At 47.2% G+C, this 24,067-nt stretch overlaps 2 protein-coding genes across 6 annotated transcripts in view; one reads left to right on the forward strand and one right to left on the reverse strand.

Annotated features, from left to right (window-relative positions):
* Window positions 1-7,606, forward strand: part of LOC120933729 (E3 ubiquitin/ISG15 ligase TRIM25-like) — a 22,325-nt gene extending 14,719 nt beyond the window's left edge. Inside the window, exon 2 of the mRNA XM_040347086.1 lies at window positions 6,357-7,606. Coding sequence (XP_040203020.1) covers window positions 6,357-7,420 — 1,064 coding nt within the window. The 3' untranslated portion in view covers window positions 7,421-7,606. The remainder of the gene's footprint in view (window positions 1-6,356) is intronic.
* The window catches only part of LOC120933733 (P2X purinoceptor 7-like), a 48,092-nt gene that overhangs the window by 3,557 nt on the left and 20,468 nt on the right, over window positions 1-24,067 (reverse strand). The window contains exon 1 of one of the 5 annotated variants that reach the window (XM_040347105.1): window positions 6,536-6,612. The exons of 1 other annotated variant lie outside the window; for it this stretch is intronic. The gene's annotated coding sequence lies outside the window, so the exon portion shown is untranslated. Of the gene's footprint in view, window positions 1-2,885; window positions 3,111-5,193; window positions 5,281-6,535; window positions 6,613-24,067 lie in introns of those variants that run through there. 3 more of the 5 variants (XM_040347101.1, XM_040347103.1, XM_040347102.1) reach the window with 3 other exon arrangements.

Here is a 24,067-nt window from a genome sequence, read left to right on the forward strand (position 1 = left end):
TTGGCAAATTTTGGTGCAGGAGGGGGGTGTCCCTGAATGGCAGTTTGGAAATGTGGTCACCCTAGGTCATGGGTCTTCAAACTATGGCCCTCCAGTTGTTCAGGAACTACAATTCCCATCATGCCTAGTCATGTCTGTAAATGTCAGAGTGTTACAATGCCTCATGGGATGTGTAGTTCCGCAACAGCTGGAGGGCCGTAGTTTGAGGATCCCTGCCCTAGGTGGAAGGGTAATAGGTTCAGGTGTATAACTTTGTTCGGAAACACTCCTGCACCCGGACAGGCCTCTCTCACCAGCCTAGCAGCCAGAGTGTCACACGGAAACTTTATCAAAATCTCTGCCACAGACCTTCCCAAAGATGGAGATGCATTGGGTCCAGAATCATTCTCAGGACAGGATTCAGCACCCGGATCTCTCTTGAATAAACTCTTGCGATCTCAGAACTGACAGACGACCATCACTCATCCTCTCAGTAATGGTGTGTCCTTCAATAAAGTTGAAGGCCTCTCCTGAGATACCAGCCTCGTGCTCGGTGCTCTCCAAGACAGGTTCTTCATCGGGTGTCTTCCTCCCTCAGGACGGACAGCACAGGACCACTCTGCAAACGTAGACCCAGTCTGACTACCGGGCCTACATAGTACATCACAACCCCGGACCAACGTGGTCCCGGAGCCAGGAACACTTGAACACGCACCCCCGGCCATGAGGGCCACACACGGGGGGTGGTGGGTAGGGTGACCTCATTCCAAAACGGACATTCAGGGACCCCCTTCCCAAAAATCAGCTTGTGCTGTAATGAATCACAGCACAGCTGGGGCAGCGGATGTGCGCTCTACCCAGAAGAACTGATCACGCCCCCAAAAAAGGCAGCCGCATCGCCACTTTACTCATTGACAGCGCTTGTCCTGACTGGTCGAGATCCGTTTTACCTTGTTCCACCACTGGCTTTACACTGCCCTGCTGTGATTAGACACTAAAGGTGGGATTTATGATTTCTCCAATCACAAGCAGGGGGCGAGGATTGTGCCTCTCCAGGCATTCCCGACCAGGACAAGTGCTGTCCGTGAGTAAAGCGGCGATGTGGTGGCCTTTTTTGGGGGTAACAGATAGAGGGGAGGGGGGTGTTTGTGTCAGCTTCATTCCGGGACACATGGTCACCCTAGTGGTGGGACGACAGGCCAGGATCGGCGACAACCACAACGACCCAGAACTAATGACGTCTGTCCCTTAAAGCGGAGCTTCACCCTAAAGTGGAACTCACGCTGATCGGAACCCTCCCCCCTCCGGTGTCACATTTGACACCTTTCAGGGGGGAGGGGGGTGCAGATATCTAAAGATAGGTATTTGCACCCACTTCCGGCCCAGAATTCACGGGCAAAAGACGGCATTGCATCACATCCCCCCCCCCCCCGTTGTGTGCTGGGAACACTCGGCTCTCAGCACACAGCGGGAGCCATTTGGCGGGCGCAGCGCGACTCACGCATGCGCCGTAGGGAACCGGGCAGTGAAGCCGGAGCGCTTCACTTCCTGGTTCCCTCACAGTGGATGGTGGGGGGGCAGCAGAGTGACGAGCGATCGCTCGTCCTCTGCTGCGGACGGTGCTGGACTCTCACCCCTCACCGTCACACTCGCCCCTCACCATCACACTCGCCCCTTACAGTCACCCCTCACCGTCACACTCACCCCTCACCGTCACACTCGCCCCTCACCGTCACACTCGCCCCCACCGTCACACTCGCCCCCACCGTCACACTCTCCCCTCACCGTCACACTCGCCCCCACCCCCCACCGTCACACTCTCCCCCACCCCTCACAGTCACACTCACTCCCACCCCTCATACGTCACCCCCACCCCTCACCCCTCACAGTCACACTCATACCTCACCCCTCACACTCACTCCTACCCCTCACAGTCACCCCTACCCCTCACCCCCACCCCTCACACTCATACCTCACCCTCATAACACACGCCTCACACCCATACCTCACCCCTCACACTCATACCTCACCCCTCACAGTCACACTCATACCTCACCCCTCACAGTCACACCTCACAGTCACACTCATACCTCACACTTATAACACACCCCTCACAGTCACACACGCCCCCCACAGTCACACTCATACCTCACCCCTCACCGTCACACTCATACCTCACCCCTCACGTCACACTCGCCCCTCACAGTCACCCCTCACCGTCACACTCTCCCCCACGTCACACTCACCCCAACCCCTCACCATCACACTCACCCCCACCCCTCACAGTCACACTCATACCTCACAATCATACCTCACCCCTCACAATCACACTCATAACACATCCCTCACCCCTCACAGTCACACTCATAACACACCCCTCACACCCATACCTCACCCCTCACAGTCACACAAGCCCCTCACAGTCACACAAGCCCCTCACAGTCACACTCACCCCTCACAGTCACACTCATACCTCACACTTATAACACACCCCTCACAGTCACACACGCCCCCCACAGTCACACTCGCCCCTCACCGTCACACTCATACCTCACCCCTCACGTCACACTCGCCCCTCACAGTCACCCCTCACCGTCACACTCTCCCCCACGTCACACTCACCCCAACCCCTCACCATCACACTCACCCCCACCCCTCACAGTCACCCCCACCCCTCACAGTCACACTCATACCTCACCCCTCACAATCACACTCATACCTCACAATCATACCTCACCCCTCACAGTCACACCTCACCCCTCACAGTCACCGTCACACCTCACAGTCACACTCACACTCACCCCTCACAGTCACACCTCACCCCTCACAGTCAGTCACAATCACAGTCACCCCTCACAGTCACACTCGCCCCTCACTCTCTCCTCTGATTCTTCTGTCAACTTAACCCTTCACTGCATCTCCTGAAGAAAAAATCTCCTTGAAAGTTTGTAACTTCTATCCACACCAGGAAACTTCTCCCAGAGAAATCCCCTCACCTCTTCCCTTCCTCTGACCAGACAGGAGATACAGTGATCTCCGCCTCCCAGGTCTCTCATCACACCTCACTGGTGATTGGAGGAGGGGAGAGTCAGAGATAACAAGAACCCTGCACAGCACAAGACTGGAGAGGGGGAGGGGGAGACAGGAAGGAGCTTTGAACCCCCAACACTCACTCAGGCACCGTGTATTCCCTACAATGCCGCTGCTGTGTCACAGTGTAATGTGTGCTGATGGTCCCCTCTGCCTAGATGTCGCTTTTTAAATTAGATTTAGATTTATAAATTTTACAAATATTCAATTACGATAGCAGATATTTTTGGTGTCTAACCAACTTAAAACCATTGAAATTACATTGCTAGATGGAGATTATATATATATATATATGTGTGTGTGTATATACGCACACACACACACACCTCTCTCTCTCTCTCTCTCTCTCTCTCTCTCTCTCTCTCTCTCTCTCTCTCTCTCTCTCTCTCTCTCTCTCTCTCTCTCTCTCTCTCTCTCTCTCTCTCTCTCTCTCTCTCTCTCTCTCATTCATATATATATATATATATAATCTTCCTAGCAATGACATATACTTTACATAGCTCTTGTTTTTTCGACCTTTCAGTGGCTTGGAGACAGAGATAAGATAACATTGATTCCATGAAATAACTAATGAGTTGGTTAGACACCAAAAATATCTGCTATTGTGACTCTGCCTTTAGTAAACAATTGGCTTGTGTTTAGATATAAATGAGAGAAAGAGAGATCGAGCGAGAGAGAGATCGAAAGAGAGAGATCAATAGAGAGAGATCAATAGAGATAGAGATCGAGAGAGAGAGATCAAAAGTGAGAGATCGAAAGATCAAGAGAGAGAGAGATATCGAGAGAGAGAGAACGATCGACAGATCAAGAGAGAGATATCGAGAGAGATTCGAAAGGAAGAGAGAGATCAATGGAGAGAGATAGAGATCGAGCGAGAGAGAAAGATGATGTTACGCCATGTAAATTGATACCCAACATGTCACGCTTATGGTCACCAGTCATCTCTATGACCGTCAGAGGTTCGGGCGCGATGTGATGACGTCAGGCCCGGGTACCCGGAAGTAAACAAAGCCGCAATTGCAGCTAGTAAGCATGAGATCGGTGAATTTTTTTTCACAATCTCATGCTTTTCAGCCTGGAGGAGAGAGGCGGGGTCTTATTGGTCTCTCCTTAAAGAGGACCTGTCACACACTATTCCTATTACAGGGAATGTTTACATTCCTTGTTATAGGAATAAAAGTGATTAAAAAAAGTGTAAAAAATAAATAAATCCGTAAAAAAAAAAAAATTAAAAACGCCCCTATCCCCGGTAGATTGCGCTCAGAAACGAACGCACATGTAAGTCCCGCCCACATATGTAAATGTCGTTCAAACCCCACATGTGCGGTATCGTCGCATGCATTAGAGCGCGTGCAACAATTCTAGCACTAGACCTCCTCTGTAACTCTAAACTAGTAACCTGACCTGTAAAATTTTTTAAAGCGTCACCTATGGCGATTTTTAATTAATGAAGTTTGGCGCCATTCCATGAGTGTGCGCAATTTTAAAGCGTGACATGTTAGGTATCTATTTACTCGGCGTAACATCATCTTTCATATTTTACAAAAAAATTGGGCTAATGTTATTTTTTAATTCATGAAACCATTTTTTCCCCGAAAAATTATTGTGCAAATTCCGTGCAAGATAAAAAGTTGCAATGACCGCCATTTTATTCCCTAGGGTGTCTGCTAAAAAAAAAAAAAAACATATATAATGTTTGGGGGTTCTGAGTAATTTTCTAGCAAAAGAATGATGATTTGTACATGTAGGAGAGAAGTGCCAGAATAGGCCCGGTATGGAGGTGGGTATAAAAGCCTGGTATTGAAGGGGTTAAACAGTATGCCAAATGCAATGGTATATGACTTGTTTGATGTTTGTTCTACTCTACAGTACAATGACTCTGAGCAACAAGTCACGTCTTGATTCCTTTTCAGGCACTGTTTGTACTTCCCTTTTAAAACCTAATAAAATATATTAAAAAGAAAAAAAATTTGCACCGACTATGGCCGGTCTTACTTTCACTTAATCAGACCCCCCCCCCCCTAAGCATTCTATATCCAAAATGATGGTACTGGGCTCAGACTCTATATAATCACACTCCTTTTCAGCATGGTCCAGCCATGTCCACCTTTTCAGTGCACTTACCTTGTTTCTTCTCTACACCGTTTTCTCTTCTAAAGTTGGGAGGTATGACCACCATCACTACTGTGACTGTTAATGAAAACCTCTCCCCTCCCCCCTGTACTCTGAACTCCGTGTCGAATTTCACTGATCCAGCCCAGCCTCATCCTGTGTAGGAGGAAGTGACCCCTCCCAACTGCATTCTTTCCCCGGTGTCAGAGAATTTGAATATCACTTCCCTCGTCTGCTGTCAGCGATGGCGTCTGCTGATCTGAGAGCTGAGCTGCAATGTTCCGTCTGTCTGAACATTTATACAGATCCTGTAAACCTGAGATGTGGTCACAACTTCTGCCGGGTCTGTATTGATCGTGCGCTGGATACACAGGAGGAGTCTGGAGATTACTTCTGTCCTGTGTGCAGAAAAAGGTTCAGGAGTCGTCCTGCACTGCAGAGGAACATAACACTACGTAACATAGTGGAGAATTTCCTGTCTGCTCAGCCAGATATAGATCAGGAGGATTCCGGGGTCTTCTGTACTCACTGTGTGGACTCTCCTGTACTTGCTGTTAGATCCTGTCTGCTCTGTGAGGTTTCTCTGTGTGATAAACACCTAATGCCGCGTACACACCATCACTTTATGTGATGAAAAAAAATGACGTTTTTAAAAACGTCACTTTAATTGACCGTGTGTGTGGAAAAACGTCGTTTTATGTCTTGTAAAAAACGACCAAAAAAAATTGAAGCATGCTTCAATTTTATGTGTCGTTTTTCAAAAGTGCACTTTTTACTTCACAGAAATTGACCGTGTGTAGCAAAAAACGTCGTTTTCTAAGACGTTTTTTCATCCACGCATGCCCAGAAACAAGCTTCAATGGAAAAACGTGGTGGAACCTAACCTCACTTTGCAAGATCATTGTGAGAAAACGATGGTGTGTAGGCAACTTCGTCTTTGAAAATTGAAGTTTCAAAAACTACGTTTTTTACTTCACAGAAAGTGTCGTTTTTTTTTCATCACATAAAGTGATGGTGTGTACGGGGCATAAGAGTCCACAAAAAGTCCCCAGAACACATTTTATGTGACCCCACCTTGTCCATGGAGAGCCGGAAATGCTCCGTCCATAAGAAGATCCTGGAGTATTACTGCACTGAGGATGACACCTGTGCCTGTAAGTTTTGTGTGATTGGAGGACATAAAGGACATAAGATGGAGTCACTGGATGAGGCTTCTGAGAAGAAGAAGGAGACACTGAGGAATGTTCTGCAGAAACTTCTGACAAAGAGAGAGGAGACGGACGAAAGAGTCCAGAGTCTGCAGGAATACAGGAGGAAAGTAATAGATTATGACACCATGCGAGTCCATACCTACTTTAGAAATCTCAGGAGTCACCTGGAGGACCTGGAGAAGAGCTTCCTGAGGGAAATCCCCAGGTCGGCAGATCAGGTCTCCATCTTCATCCGGGATCTGGAAATAAAGAAGGAGGAGCTGTCCAGGAAGATGCGTCACATTGAGGAGCTGTGTAACATGACGGATCCACTGACTGTCTTACAGGAATCAGACACAGGTGACTTGTGTGATACTGAGGATGGAGATAATGAGGACAGAGATAGACATGAGGAGCTCCTCTATGGTGTACAGGATCAAGGTTTTGATGTAAATAGGATCTTAAGCACATTACACACTTTATCTGAAATAATAACAGAGGTAAATATAGACTTCTATATAGAGAACGCTGAAGACATGCACCTGAATGTGGACACATTGCATACAAGTCTACAGATATCAGATGGCTGGAAAACCGTATCCAAGTCAGATACAGAGCAGAATCTTCCAGAAACACCCGAGAGATTTCGGGATTCTCCTCAGGTGTTGAGCAGTCAGAGATTCTCCTCAGGGAAACATTACTGGGATGTGTATGTTGAGGGATCGGAGAACTGGAGAGTCGGGGTGTGTTACCCCAGTATGGACAGGACAGGAAGGGAGTCGTGTATTGGAAATAATAACAAGTCCTGGTGTTTGGCCAGAAATGGTCGAAAGTATCGGCTGAAACATGACAACAAGGCGATGTACTTAATGGACAATACCAGTAACGCAGTCAGGATATATATGGATTATGAGGCCGGGCGGATCTCCTTTTATGATCTGTGTGACCCGATCCGACTCCTCCACACCTTCACCACCACCTTCACTGAGCCCCTCCATGCTGGGATAGGTGTATGGGGAGGTTGTATAAAGATCTGTAGAAGGTATTAGTAGAATTCTGCCCAGAGACTGGTGGCCTCATAGGAAGAAGGGATAGGATTGGTGGAATATTCAGCCAATAGGATAAGGCAGTGGGTTGGACTTCAATTGTTGCCCTGCAGGTTTTCTACTATAAGGGCTCTTTCACATGGAGCGGACCGTTTCTCGGTCCGCTCCGTGTGTCCGCCAAAGCTCAGCGGGGATCCCCGCTGAGCTGTCGGCGGATAGGGCGGTCCCCGCACACAGTGCAGGGACCGCCCTGTCTCTGCTCCGCTCTCCCCTATGGGGGACCGGATGCAGACGGACCGTTCCGCCGAACGGAAGAAAATAGGGTTTATTCCGTTCGGAAAAGCGGAACCCGACTGACGCGGACGCTAGCGGATGCTCCATCCGCTAACGGACGCGTCCCCATAGGGATTCATTACAAGTCCGTTAACGGACTTGTAATGAACGGACAGACGGAGCGGACGTCTGAAAGGGGCCTAAATAAGATTTCTCCCTCTGTCACTCCCCGATCGCTGTGATTGGGCGGAATATTTTTGCAGTTACTCACAACACATTCCTAATGATCAGAGGTGTGCGGTCTATTCTATATAATAATCTATATAACTATTTATTATCTGTCAATTATCCACACTATATTACCAAAAGTATTGGGACACCTGCCTTTACACGCACATGAATTTTATTGGCATCCCAGTCTTAGGCCGTAGGGTTCAATATTGAGTTGGCCCCGCCCTTTGCAGCTATAAGACCTTCAACTCTTCTGGGAAGGCTGTCCACAAGGTTTAGGAGTGTCTATGGGAATGTTTGACTATTCTTTCAGAAGAATGTTTGTGAGGTCAGGCTGTTGAATGAAAGTTCCTCCATCCCAAACTCGCTCATCCATGTCTTTATGGACCTTGCTTTGTGCACTGGGGTGGAGGAACTTGACTGGCCTGACCTCAACCTGATAAAACACCATTGGGATGAATTAGAGTGGAGGCTGCGAGCCAGGCCTTTCATCCAACATCAGTGCCTGACCTCACAAACATTCTTCTGGAAGAATAGTCAAACATTTCCATAGACACACTCCTAAGCCTTGTGGACGGCCTTCCCAGAAGAGTTGAAGATGTTATAGCTGCAAAGGGCAGGGCCAACTCAATATCGAACCCTACGGACTAAGACTGGGATGTCATTTAAGTTCATGTGCATGTAAAGGCAGGTGTCCCAATACTTTTGATAATATAGTCTTTTTATCTATCCATCTATCTACATTCTGACATATTACTTTCTCTGTAATTGTTACACAGATAGCCCAGTGTGTGACATCAGCAATCTCCCTCCCCATCCATCTCTGTACTGTTGGATCAGTGTTGGGGTGTCAGTGAGTGGGGAGTGCAGGTCTCTGTGCTGATAGATCAGCAGTGGGGTATCAGTGAGTATGGGGGTGTTGGTCTCTGTGCTGATGGATCAGTGTTGGGGTATCAGTGAGTGAGGGGTGCAGGTCTCTTTGATGGACCAGCGTTGGGGTGTCAGTGAGTTGGGGGGGGTAGGTCTCTTTGCTGATGGCTCAGCGTTAGGGTGTCAGTGAGTTGGGGGGTGCAGGTCTGTGTGCTGATGGATCAGTGTTGGGGTGTCAGTGAGTGGGGGTGCAGGTCTCTGTGCTGATGGCTCAGTTTTGGGGTATCAATGAGTGGGGGTGCAGGCCTTTGTGATGATGGATCAGTGTTGGGGTGTCAGTGAGTTTGGGGGTGCAGGTCTCTTTGATGGATCAGTGTTGGGGTGTCAGAGAGTGGGGATGCTGGTCTCTTTGCTGATGGCTCAGTGTTGGGGTGTCAGTGAGTTGGGGGTGCAGGTCTCTGTGCTGATGGCTCAGTGTTGGGGTGTCAGTGAGTTGGGGGGTGCAGGTCTCTGTGCCGATGGAAGCGTCACAATAAAGGGTTAATGTGCAGTTACCCAATCTCAAACCCAATCAATTATCTCCTATACACTTTAACCACTTGATGAATGTTTAACCCCCTTCCTGGCCAGGCCATTTTCAGCGCTGTCACACTTTGAATGACGATTACTCAGTCATTCAACACCCAAATTAAATTGATTTCATTTTTTTTCAGACAGCTTTCTCTTGGTATTATTTAATTACCACTGTTTAAATGTTTCTTAGTTTGGTTATAAAATGTTGCAAACAAATAATTTTTCTTCATAAATTTAGGCCCAAATATATGCTGTTACATTTCTTTTTCGGTAAAAAAATTAAAAATATTGGTGTGTGTTATTTAGTCTGTGTGAAGGTTACAATGTATGGAAATTCTTGAGGTCCTTAAATGCCAGATAAGTACAAACATCCTGCAAATGACCCCTTTTTGTAAAATAGACAGTCCAAGGTATTTAGTAAGAGGCAAGTTTTTTGAAGTTGTAATTTGTTTTTTGCCACAATTTTGTCAGAAAATGAAGAACGTAAATACAATGTGATTTTATTTCTCAAAGTTGCAATTTGAAGTTATTTCTCACACAGCAGCAAAGACATACTTACAGTTACACCTGTAGAACTTACCCCAAAGAGGCCGCTGATTCTGTCCCAGGTTCCTCTCTCACTAGTGCAGAGGCTTCCAGGCACACAGCAGCATTCATTGCTCTGGCCCAATGTAAAGTCTAGGGGTTGCCTTTTTCAGTATTTATTGCTGAATAACTTAGATAGGACAGGAAGTTGTGGGATACTCCAGACTGCTCAACAGTAGTAACAGGAAACTCATGACTACAGTCAAACCTCGGGTTCCGAGTAACGTGGTTAACAAGCGTTTTCGCATTACGAGCGCTGTATTTTAAAATATCCTAGCTCATTTGCGAGTGTTGTCTCGCAAAACAAGCAAGATTCAGGCCAAAGCGGTGTGCAGTACCCCATTTGGCCTGAGGTGGGGGGGGGGCGCCGGAGCCGAACGCAGCCGATCGGCGCCATTCGGAAATGCATGGAAAGGTCCGAGCAGGGACAGCTCGGCTCACCTCAGCAAACCTAGGAAAGGCTCGAGAATGGAGTCTTTCCGAGGTTTGCTGAACTGTTTTCGGGCCTTTCTGGCCGTTTCTGAGGCTCTCTGGTTTCCCCCCCATCTCTGGCCGCATGCGGTATTGAATGCCATTGTGGAATTATTTTCATTTCCATTGACTTCAATGGGGAAACTCGATTTGATATGCAAGTACTTTGGATTACGAGCATTCTCCTGGAACGTAATACTAAACTGCCTCCTTAACCATAGCTCAGATAATGGACAGCACTGGAACACCATAAGCAATGCTCCAGGCCAGGCAAGCCTTAGTATTAGCGATCCAGGGGTTAACAGCCGCTAGATCTGGCACTCAGGTCTGTACTCATAAGTCTTTGGGTACTGGGATTCTTCCCTCCTGTGTTAGGTAGACAATTACTTAGTGAACTTTCCACACTGGATGCTAGGTAAAATCCCCCTTTTAACTTCCAAAAATGTTGCAGCAGGATAGGTTCCCCCAGAGCTATGCACTGCTGGGACCTCGATGAAAGCAGCAGAATCTTCAGATGGATTGCCTGGATGGGCAGCAGCCCTTCAGTCTTGGAACCTCTCCTCCTGTAGAAGAACAGGGCAGCTCCAGGATTCAGACTATTTATGACCACCCCCAGCCACCACCTGGGCACCCTCCCACAGGGATTGGCCGAGGCAACATAAATATTAAATTGCTGATCTGCTTCCTTCATCCCTCTATATTCTAGTAAGAAAAGAAATGGCTGCACATCCAGGAATTTCCGATTGCCTTTTATTGTTCAAAGTGAAAGCACCAAAGACACCAACCCAAGGTCATGTAGATGCGTTTCACACACACATCTTGTGCTTAATCTTTACCATTAACAATCATCATTGTTAATGATTAACCACTTAAGACCTGGACCATTATGCAGGTTAAGGACCTTGCCCCTTTTTGCGATTCGGCACTGCGTCGTTTCAACTGACAATTGCGCGGTCGCACGACGTGGCTCCCAAACAAAATTGGCATCCTTTTTTTCCCACAAATAGAGCTTTCTTTTGGTGGTATTTGATCACCTCTGCGGTTTTTATTTTTTGCACTATAAACAAAAATAGAGCGACAATTTTGAAAAAAAATTCAATATTTTTTACTTTTTGCTAAAATAAATATGCCCCAAAATATATATAAAAAAACGTTTTTTTTCCTCAGTTTTTCCTCAGTTTTTTTCCTCAGGCCGATATGTATTCTACTACCTATTTTTGGTTAAAAAAAACGCAATAAGCGTTTATCGATTGGTTTGCGCAAAATTTATAGCGTTTACAATATAGGGCATAGTTTTATTGCATTTTTATTCATTATTTCTTTTTTTAACTACTAATGGCGGCGATCAGCGATTTTTTTCGTGACTGCGACATTATGGCGGACACATCGGACAATTTTGACACATTTTTGGGACCATTGTCATTTTCACAGCAAAAAAATGCTATAAAAATGCACTGATAACTTTGAAAATGACAATTGCAGTGTGGGAGTTAACCACTAGGGGGCACGGAAGGGGTTAAGTGCGACCTTATCTGTGTTTCTAACTGTAGGGGGGCCGGGCTGGACGTGTGACGTCATTGATCGTGTTTCCCTATATCAGGGAACACACGATCAATGACAGCGCCACAGTGAAGAACGGGGAAGCTGTGTTTACACACAGCTCTCCCTGTTCTTCAGCTCCGAGGACCGATCGCGAGACTCCGGCGGCGATCGGGTCCACAGGTCCTACGGCCGTGGTCACGGAGCTGCAGACTGAGACGCGGGCGCACGCTTGCGACCCACAGCCGGGCACTTAAAGAGGATGTACAGGTACGTGCTTGAACCCAGCCGTGCCATTCTGCCGATGTATATGAGCAGGAGGCGGTCCTTAAGTGGTTAACCACTTCCTTACTGGGCACTTAAACACCCCTCCTGACCAGACCAATTTTGAGCTTTCAGGCTCTCACATTTTGAATGACAATTACTCAGTCATGCAACATTGTACCCAAATGATTTTTCTGTCCTTTTTTTCATACAAATAGAGCTTTCTTTTGGTGGTATTTGATCACCTCTGGGTTTTTTATTTTTTGCGCTATTAATGAAAAAAGACCGAAAATTTTGAAACAAAATGTATTTTTCTTAGTTTCTGTGATAACATTTTGCAAATTATTAATTTTTCTTCATAAATTTTGGCCACAATTTATACTGCTACAGGTCTTTGATAAAAAATAACCCCAAATTTTGGGAAATTATTTGGTCTGTGTTAGGGTTGTCCCGATACCGATACCAGTATCGGGACCGATACCGAGTATTAGCGGGAGTACTCATACTCCCGCTAATACCCCCGATGCCAAAATAGACTTCCCCCCCTACCCCCCCCATGCCGCCCCCCGCCGCAACCACCACCGTCGTGTGTCGCAAAGCCGCCGCCGCGTGATTAACGCGGAGTGGGGAACATTACAGTCAGCTTTCGTTTGAATAGCTGTTTTCCCCGCCGCGCATAGACACTCCCCCTTGGACGGATCTGTCCAATCGCGAGCAAGGGGGAGTGTCTCTATACACAGCGCGGCGGGGAAAACAGCTTATTCAAACGAAAGCTGACTGTAATGTTCCCCGCGCGGTGATTAACGCTGCAGCGGCGGCAGCATCATTTACAGTAGGTACGGGGGACATGGCTGGATATGGGGGGGACCTCACTGCATGTGGGGGGACATGGCTGCGTATATGGGGGACATGGCTGGATATGTTTGGGGACATGGCTGCATATGTTGGGGACATGGCTGCATGTGGGGGGACGTGGCTGCATGTGGGGGGACGTGGCTGCATGTTGGGGGACGTGGCTGCATGTGGGGGGACATGGCTGGATATGTTTGGGGACATGGCTGGATATATTTGGGGACATGGCTGCAATATGTTTGGGGACATGGCTGTGTATATGGGGGACATGGCTGGATATGTTTGGGGACATGGCTGCATATGTGGGGGACATGGCTGCATATGTTTGGGGACATGGCTGCATATATGGGGGACATGGCTGGTTATGTTTAGGGACATGGCTGGATATGTTTGGGGACATGGCTGCGTATATGGGGGACATGGCTGGATATGTTTGGGGACATGGCTGCATGTGGGGGGACATGGCTGCATGTGGGGGGACGTGGCTGGATATGTTTGGGGACATGGCTGCAATATGTTTGGGGACATGGCAGCATATGTTTGGGGACATGGCTGGATACGTTTGGGGACATGGCTGCATATGTGGGGGACATGGCTGCATATGTGGGGGGACATGGCTGCATTTGGGGACACATTTAAAAAAAAGTATCGGTATACGGTATCGGCGAGTACATGAAAAAAAGTATCGGTACTTGTACTCAGTCCTAAAGAAGTGGTATCGGGACAACCCTAGTCTGTGTGAAAGTTTTAGAGTCTAAAAGCTATAGTGCAAATCATAAAAAAATGATCACATCTGATCACACCTGATGTACTGAAGGCCTATCTCATTTCTCGAGACCCTAACAAGCCAGGAAAGTACAAATGCCCCCCAAATAACCTCTTTTTGGAAAGTAGACATTCCAATGTATTTAGTAAGAGGCATGGTGAGTTATTTGAAGTTGTAATTTTTTCCCACAATACTTTGCAAAATTAAGATTTTTATTTTTTATTTAAACAAATTCTCAAAATTGTCATTGTAATAGCTTATTTCTCTCACATGGCATGTGCATACCACAAATGACACCCCAAAATACATTCTGCTACTCCTCCTGAGTAAAACGATACCCCATGTGTGAGACTTTTTCACTGCCTGGCCACATACAGAGGCCCAACATGCAGGGAGCGCCATCAGGGGTTTTAGGAGCATAAATTGCACATCTAACTAGTTGACTACCTATTACACTTTTGAAGGCCCTGGAACACCAGGACAATGGAATTACCCACAAAGTGACCCCATTTTGGAAAGCTAACACCCCAATGTATAATCTATGAGGCATAATGAGTCTTTTGAACGGTTTATTTTTTTCCAGCAGTTTTTGGAATATGTGGAAAAAAAATGAAAACGCATTTTTTTTACACAAAGTTGTCCATTGATAAGATATTTCCAACACATAGCATGTACATAGCAAAAATGACACCCCAAAATACATTCTGCTACTCCTCCTGAGTAAATCATCTAACATCTAACTAGTTGACTACCTATGAGGCCCCGTACACACGAGAGGATCCATCCGCTGGAATTGACCGGCTCTAGCGGATAGATCCCCTGGTGTGTACAATCCAGCGGATCTGTTTCCGCAGATTTTTATCCCCTGGGATGGATTTCAAGCGGATAAAAATTTGAAGACATGCTTTCAAATCTATCCGCTTGAATCCATCCCAACGGATTGATCCGCTGGTCTGTACAGACTCACCGGATCAATCCGTCCGAATGAATCCCCCGCATGCGTCGTAATGATTCGACGCATGCGTGGAATTCCTTATATGACAGCGTCGCGCCCGTCGCCGCGTCATCATCGCGGCGACGGCGCGACACATCATCGCGATGGGATTTCGGCGCGGATTTCGATCCGATGGTGAGTACACTCCATCGGATCAAAATCCTCGCAAATCCCCAAGAGGATTTATCCGCGGAAACGGTCCGGTGGATCGTATCCGCGGATAAATCCTCTCGTGTGTACGGGGGCCTTACACTTTTGAAGGCCCTGGAACACCAGGACAATGGAATTACCCACAAAGTGACCCCATTTTGGAAAGCTAACACCCCAACATATAATCTATGCGGCATAATGAGTCTTTTGAACAGTTTATTTTTTTCCAGCAGTTTTTGGAATATGTGGAAAAAATATGAAAACTCATTTTTTTTACACAAAGTTGTCCATTGATAAGATATTTCCAACACATAGCATGTACATAGCAAAAATGACACCCCAAAATACATTCTGCTACTCCTCCTGAGTAAAACGATACCCCATGTGTGAGACGTTTTCACTGCCTGGCCACATACAGAGGCCCAACATGCAGGGAGCGCCATCAGGGGTTTTAGGAGCATAAATTGCACATCTAACCAGTTGACTACCTATTACACTTTTGAAGGCCCTGGAACTACCCACAAAGTGACCCCATTTTGGAAAGCTAACACCCCAACGTATAATCTATGAGGCATAATGAGTCTTTTGAACGGTTCATTTTTTTCCAGAAGTTTTTGGAACATGTGGAAAAAAAATTAAAACGCATTTTTTTTACACAAAGTTGTCCGTTTATAAGATATTTCCAACACATAGCATTTAGATAGCAAAAATAACACCCTAGAATACATTCTGCTACTCCACCTGAGTACAACGACACCACATGTGTGAGACTTCTACACAGCCTGACCACATACAGAGATCCAACATGCAAGGAACACCGTCAGGTGTTCCAGAGACACATAGCATGCACATACCAAGAATTACACCCCAAAATACATTATGCTGAGCAAAGCGTAAAAACAAAAAGATTACCTGTGGTAATAGTAGCGCAGTTCTACACAGCAGGATAGCACTGGTCCAGGCAGCAGGCAGGGACTTGGTCAGCAACGTCCAGGCAGGGATACTGTCCCATCAGGGTTAGTGCAGGTGGTCAGTTCATGCAACAGGCAGAGGCATGATGGCATAGGTCCTACAGGCAGCAGGCAGAAGTAGGGCCTCGTTCAGGACAGAATGGGGACAGGGGTAGAGGCTTCCCCCACCCAAATCTCTTTGAAGCCTCCGAGCAACCAGACCCTAATCTAGGATGAGAAAACAAAAAAAATAGTTTTCTTCATCCAGAAAAACTTTTCTGGAGCCCCTCACATATGTGAGACCCCTGTGTTGAATCCCACTAGTCCAGTAGCAGGGTACAAGATCAGTCCAAGAGGCAGGCAAAAGGCATGGTCAAACAGTCCGAGATCAGTTCCAGATAAGGCAGAGGCATTACAGAATGGTTAGGCAGAAGAGTGGTCGAAAAACAGTCCAGGGTCAATTCCAGATCAGGCAGAGGTATTACAAAATCGTTAGGCAGAAGCTTGGTCCAATAACAAGCCGGGGTCAGTTACAAAGCAGGCAGTGGCATAAGGGGTGTGAAGGCAGGATTACATTTACCATACTAAACCAATACTTTAGTTTAGTATGGTAACGTTTAAAACAGTCAGTTACACAGAGGCCTGGTTGTGAAGGACACTCGGAACAATAATAAACTGTCTATCGTCGGACTCCTTCACTGGCACACACTTTACATTTTTTTTCACCTCGTCGGCCTGTTGCTGTGGGGGGGACTTTATCTTGGAAATGTTGTTCGCAGAGTCGACTTAGAACATCTGATTGGGTGTTTCGGGGTAGTTCGTTCTGGAATATCAAGGCAGTGGTGATTTCCTCCTGGTAGCCAAGGAAGGGTAGGGGGTTTTGGGTGGACATGCGGTAAATAATATAGGAGTTGTAGATGGCCAAATGAAAAAAATAAATTGCTACTTTTTTGTACCAATGGTACGTGCGTCTTGTGGCAAGGTATGGTTCCAACATTTGGTCGTTAAAATTGACCCCCCCCCCATGAATGAATTGTAGTCCCGGATACATGTTGGCTTTTGGATGGTGGTGCCACGCCTTCTGCGGGTTTCTACAAAGGAATCGTTGTGGATGGAATACAACATATATACGTCTCTTCTGTCCCTCCACTTCACTGCAAGAACCTCCTTGTTGCGCAGACTTGCCGATTCCCCTTTCCTCAGCTTCTTATTCACAAGGCTTTGAGGAAAGCCTTTCCTGTTCTTTCTTGCCGTGCCACAAGCCGGGGTCTGCTTCCGATGAAGGTTGTGGAACAGGGGAAGAGACGTATAAAAGTTGTCGACGTACAGGTGGTATCCTTTATCCAGGAGGGGGCTGATAAGTTGGCAAACCACTTTTCCACTTGTTCCCAAGTAGTCTGGGCAATCGGGGGGATTCAGCTGGGTGTCCTTCCCTTCGTAGACCAAGAAGGAATACAGGTACCCTGTGGCTCGTTCACAAAGTTTATAAACCTTCACCCCATAGCGGGCTCTTTTGCTGGGAATAAACTGTTTTATTTTCAGTCGGCCACAAAATTTAACGAGGGACTCGTCTACACATATGTGTTTCGGGGTATATATTTGGGGGAATAATTCAGAAAAAATTATTTAATAAGGGGCGAATTTTGAAAAGCCTGTCAAAATTTGGGTGATTTCGGGGAAGGCACTGGGTGTTATCGTTTAAGTGGAGGAACCTCATGATCGTGAAATATCGGGATCTGGGCATTGTTGCAGAAAAGATTGGCATATGATAAATGGGGCGTTTGGACCAAAAGGAATGCTTTTCGTTTTTTCGGTTGAGTCCCATGCAAAAGGTGAGGCCTAAAAAAATCCTGAACTCCTCCACTATTAGGTCTCTCCAATTGAAGGGACGGGCATAAGACGATGTGGGGTTGTTGGAAATAAATTGTTGGGCATATAAGTTGCACTGGGCCACAATGCTAGATAGCAGTTCCTCAGTAAAAAATAAAAAAATAAATTAATTGGGGAAAAATTGTCCGTGTTCACCTGGACTCCTGGCTGGGCAGTGAAAGGAGGAATGTTGGCTTCTCCGGAATTTGGAGGAAGCCACAAGGGGTACTGAAGGGCATAGGGAAGGCTGGCATGGGTCCTTGTGCTTTGTTGCCGAGGTACTGCGGTGCTGGTGGATGGCACTTCGGTATTGGTGGATGGCACTTCGGTGCTGGTGGATGGCATGACTGGGCTGGTGGATGGCATGACGGGGCTGGTGGATGGCATGACGGGGCTGGTGGATGCCACTGCCTCTTCACCAGAGCGCCTTCTTTTGGTGGGCTGATTATCTTCCCCCTCTGAGCCTGTCTCGGTTCCACTGCTGTAGACTGGCTCGTAGTCTACATCCGAATCGGAATCCAAATGGGAATCGGAAGAAGAGAGCTCCCCGTTGCTCTCGTCAGCCGCGGAAATAATTGCATATGCCTGCTCGGCGGAAAAGAGACGCTTTGACATTGTTGCTGGCGACTTCACAGGTGTGTGGCACAGATGTGCACTGAGGCGGCACAGATGGGCAGAGATGGGTACTGAGGTGGCAGAGATGAGGTGGAATAGATGTGCACTGATGAGGCGGCACAGATGGTACTGAGGCGGCACAGATGGCACTAATGAGGCGGCACAGGTGGGCACTGAGATGGGTACTGATGTGCACCGATGAGGCAGCACAGGTGGGCACTGATACGCACTGAGGCGGCAGGTGGGCACTGATCACAGGTGGGCACTCGGCACAGGTGGGCACTGGTATCACAGGTGGGCACTGGTGGACACTGGTGGCACAGGTATCACTGGGCACTGATTGGGTACTGGACACTTTGTAACACTTTTTTTTTTACAGGTTGTAACACTTGCAATACTTTGTATCACTCACGGATTGTCTCTCCCTCCTCACACGCGCTGTCTGTGTGAGGAGGGAGAGCCGGCAATGAGAGATGATCTTATATGTTTACATTTGAGATCATCTCTCATTGGCCACAGAATCGCGCTGTAAATAGCCGCTGTGATTGGCTATTTACCGCGATCTGTAATTGGTCCAAGGGACACGGCCAGTACAGGAGTTCCCCGATGCGCGCTCGGGAGCGCGCGCGGGGACGAGGAAAGGGGTGGCCGTATAAAGACGGCCTCCCAGAGATTCAAAGTCGTACGGCCGTCGGGAAGTGGTTAAAGACATAGAATGTGATGTTAAAGGAGAACACTTACCTTAATATAGTCCTCCTGCATTACTTGGATGATGGCAGAACACGTCTCGGGGATGATGATCCCAAGAGCCTGGGGGGAGATGTCTGTCTAGAACTTGAGGTCCTGCAAGCTTCTCCCAGTCGCCAGGTACCTCAACGTGGCAATGATATAGGGGGACAGCAAATCCAACAGACGGTGAAAAACGGGGTCCGTCATACGGAGAAAATTCCTGAAGTCATCAGGGTTATTCTCCTGGATTTCCCGCAGCAGAGGCATATGAGAGAATTGGTCCCACTGGAGCAACCAATTCTTGGCCCATGAACTCCTCCTCGCCCAGTTCATGGCCATAGATCGGGTAACATTATGAACTGCAGAAACAAGCCCATACGCAGCACGAACTCGAGATTAAGAACGTACTTCTAACATGGCTTCAAACCGGTTGGCTGGTCAGAACGAACTTTAAACAGAACGCACCAAGGAACAGCAAGGCCTATAAAGAACGACCTGAAAAACAGAAAACGAGCATACAGGAACGCACTGCAAAACAGATACAACCTGACTGCAAGCACTGAAAGACAGATACGAACCCACAAGCACGAACTGAACACCAGAAATCAATCTGAAAAGCATGGAGCCTGAAAAGCGAGAATCGGGTCAACTGGCAACAACCTGGACACCGCCGCCCATTCTGGGCCAAATCATCACCCCTAGCTCCAAAGTCAAAAGTCTAGGAGTCATTTTCGACGCCTTCATGACAATGGATGCACAAATAGGGTCAGTAGTCAGCGGTTCGCACCATCTGTTGTGCCTACTACGCAGACTTATTCCATTTATTCCCAAAGAAGACGTAGCAGTCGTGGTGGGAACAATCGTAAATTCCAGACTGGACTATGCAAATGCCCTTTACCTCGGACTCCCAAAGTACCAAATCTCTCGTCTGCAAGTCGTACAGAATACGGCCGCCAGACTGGTGACTGGGAAAAAAACATGGGAATCAATCTCACCTTCGCTGAGAACCCTTCACTGGTTGCCAGTAAAAGACAGAATTGCATTTAAAGCACTCTGCCTGACACATAAGTGCATCCATGGGAAGGCTCCGCAATATCTTTGCGACAAGATAGAACCTCACAATTCCAATCGCGTTCTGCGATCCACCGACCAAAATCTGGTCAAGGTACCGAAAACCAAATACAAGTCCAAAGGAGAAAGAAGGTTTGCTTTTCAGGGTCCTAGACTATGGAACGCTTTACCAACCAGCATTCGGTTGGAGGAAAACCACCTGACTTTCAGAAGACGGATCAAAACTCTGCTCTTTTGATGTCATTGAGACACGAACAACTAGCGCCCAGAGGCGATTCAGTTCGCATGTGCCGCGCTATATAAGTTTTTCATTCATTCACCAAACTTTTAGTAACACGCGGTAACACAAAATCAGCAAAAGCAACCCCAAGGGTGGCACCTTTGGATTTGACCTTCCCCTTTATAGTGCCGTAGTTCGTGGCGTACGTCACCGTGTTCTGACACAAACACATTTTTACCTGATGGTGTGTAGGCACGACTGATGAAAGTCAGCCTCATCGGATATCTGATGAAAAAATTTATCGGTCCGTTATCATCGGATGAACCTTTTCCCAATTTTTTTTTCCAGAGAGGTGTCTTCTCAAATGTGGCCACCGGAGGGTGCAAAGAGCTAACTTACTCACCTCAAACCACAGACGTGTCAGGACCCACAAGCAAGCTTTCTCCTGCAGAGCTCTGCTTCCCACCGCTCTTAGCCCATAAAGGAGGGGGATAAAAATGCCAGGAAAGGCACAGAGAGATCCCCCGAATGTCTTCCCTTAAAGGTTTAGGGACTAAAAATAGGAAAGCAGCACCTCCGGAGACAGGGGGTTCTTCCCGCACCTGTTCGGTACCATCCTCCCCTGTAAGCCTTGATTTGCCTATACAGGAGGATCCTTTGCCACTTTCAGTAGTCTCTCCGGTGGCACCTGGGCCTGCATATGTCACTGAAGACACTTTTACGGCAGCCATGAAAAAATTCGAAGAAAAGATTGTGACTTTAATCGCGAAGTCCTCCCAAAAGGACAAAAAGCGAAGCAGATCTTCTTTGTCAGCATTAGATCCTCTGTCAGAAAGATCTGAAGAGGAGAGGGAGGAGGATGAGGTTATATCTGCAGAGGACAGGGATGAGGAGTCGGACGGCTCAGGGGTACCAGAGGAGACTTTTTCTGCCTCCTAGATGCTGAGATCGCAGGTGCAATGTTATGCTGAAGCAGTGCACACTGCATTCAGGCTGCCCCCCTCCGAGTTATCTGAATCACCTGTCTCCTCTCTAGGTTCATTAAAATCTCTGCAGAGTTCAGTCTATTTTCCAGTTCATCCACTGTTAAAGAAACTAATTTACGCAGACTGGTTACATCCAGACAAGCGCTTCTCCCCTCCAAAGAAATTTGAAATTCTTTATCCCATGGAGGAGGAATTTACCAAAAAGTGGAGTTTACCTGCGGTAGATGCAGCCATATCTTACATAGACAAAAACCTGACTTGTCCAGTAGATGATATACAGGTGTTTTAACCACTTCTAAACCGCCGTACGTCTTTATACGGCCTATCTTTAAAGATTGATATCTCGGTAACGGCAGCAGCTGCTGCCACAACCGAGGTATCAATCTTTAGTGTCAGCGGTTCTCTTAACGATAATGGCGGTCTCCGCGGCGGATGAGCTGCGAGATCGCCGTTATCGGCGGCGGGAGAGGGGCCCCCCCCCCTCCCGCCGCTTACCGTAGCCGTCGGTAGCGGCGGAGGCGATCGGGACCGTTCGGCTGGTGACTGGGGACGAGACTGAAGGAAAAAATCTCCTTCGCCCGTCCCCATAGCTCTGCTGGGCGGAAGTGACGTCAAAACGTCAGTCCCGCCCAGCCTCTTAAAGAAATTATTTTTTTTTTGTCATTTGAAAAAATGACAGTTTCAAATTTTTTTTTTTTTTTTTTTTGCATTTTAGTCTAAATATGAGATCTGAGGTCTTTTTGACCCCAGATCTCATATTTAAGAGGACCTGTCATGCTTTTTTCTATTACAAGGGATGTTTACATTCCTTGTAATAGGAATAAAAGTGATCATTTTTTTTTTTTTTCAGTGTAAAAAATAATAAAATAAATAAAAATAAATAAGAAAAAAAAAACATTTTTTAAAGCGCCCCGTCCCGACGAGCTCATGCGCAGAAGCAAACGCATACGCGAGTAGTGCCCGCATATGAAAACGGTGTTCAAATGACATAAGTGAGGTATCGCCGCGATCGTTAGAGCGAGAGCAATAATTATAGCCCTAGGCCTACTCTGTAGCTCAAAAAATGCAACCTGTAGAATTTTTTACGTCGCCTATCGAGATTTTTAAGGGTAAAAGTTTGACGCCATGCCACGAGTGGGTGCAATTTGTAAGCGTGACATGTTGGGTACCATTTTACTCGGCGTAACATTATCTTTCACAATATATAAAAAAAATTGGGCCAAATTTATTGCGGTCTTATTTTTTAATTCAAAAAAGTGTTTTTTTTTTTCCAAAAAAAGTGCGCTTGTAGGACCGCTGCGCAAATATGGTGTGACAAAAAGTATTGAATTGATCGCCATTTTATTCTCTAGGGTGTTAGAAAATAAATATATAATGTTTGTGGGTTTTAAGTAATTTTCTAGCAAAAAAAAACTGTTTTAGTCTTGCAAACACCAAATCTGAAAAACACCCAAAGTAGAGAAGTGGTTAAGGACCCTTGAGAAAAAAGGTTGGAATCCTTATTGAAATCCTCCTTCCTGCTGGCAGGTGCAGTTGCACAACCTGCTGTAGCCGCAGTGGGTATGTGTCAGGTCCTCAAGGATCAGGTAAAGGAAGGGCTTAAGGAGTTATCTTCAGAACAGGCCAGGTTGTGGGAACATTTTCCCAAAACCGTGGGCCAGATTCAGGTAGATCCGCGCAATATTTGCGTGGACAAAGGGCAACGATTTTTGCTCTGCGCCCACGCAAATATTTCGATTTGCCCGCGATTCACGGAGCAGTAGCTCCGTAAATTGCGCGGGCGCTATGCTAATTAGCCCGGCGTAAGGGCGCCTAATGTAAATGATCCCGCCGGGGGCGGGAATCATTTAAATTAGGCGCGCTCCCGCGCCGAGCGAACAGCGCATGCTCCGTCGGGAAACTTTCCCGACGTGCATTGCGGCAAATGACGTCATTTGCTTCTAAGTGAACGTGAATGGCGTCCAGCGCCATTCACGAATCACTTACGTAAACGACGTGAAATTTAAATTTCACGAGCGGGAAGGGCGGCTATACTTTAGCATTGGCTGCCCCTGCTACAGCAGGAGCAACCTTGCGCTAAAGTCGCCGTACGGAAACTCCGTACCTTGCGTGCGCAGGGCCCGCGCAACTTTTGTGAATCGGTGGTAGTATGCAATTTGCATACTATACGCCGATCACAATGGCCGCGCCCCCTAGCGGACAACGCAAGAATGCAGCCTGAGATATGAAGGCATAAGGAGGCTTATGTCTGTCATATCCTAGGCTGCAGTCCGCGTAGCGATGTTCCTGAATCAGGGGCATTCGCTACGCGGGAGCAAAACAGCTATTGCGCCGCGCAACCTATGGTTGCGCGGGCGCAATAGCTTCTTGAATCTGGGCCCTTGTTTTTTACAATAGATGCTTCCGCCTAGTCTGACGCAATCCTGGGAAAAGGCCGCGGCCTCGCCTAAAAACTCCTGCCCGCAGCTCCTAAGGACCGGCGCGGTGTCCATCAGAAAAAAGAAAAAAATAATTTGAATCGTGAATCAAGTTATTTTTTTTTTTAAAAATCACAGATTTTTTTTAGGGGGCCAAAAATCGCCCAGCTCTACTAGGGAGTTCTTCTGTGTGGGGGTGTGGCTTGGCGTGACACGTCACTGATC

The sequence above is a fragment of the Rana temporaria genome, chromosome 3 (genome assembly GCF_905171775.1).
Source record: "Rana temporaria chromosome 3, aRanTem1.1, whole genome shotgun sequence".
In the NCBI taxonomy this organism is placed as follows: domain Eukaryota; kingdom Metazoa; phylum Chordata; class Amphibia; order Anura; family Ranidae; genus Rana; species Rana temporaria.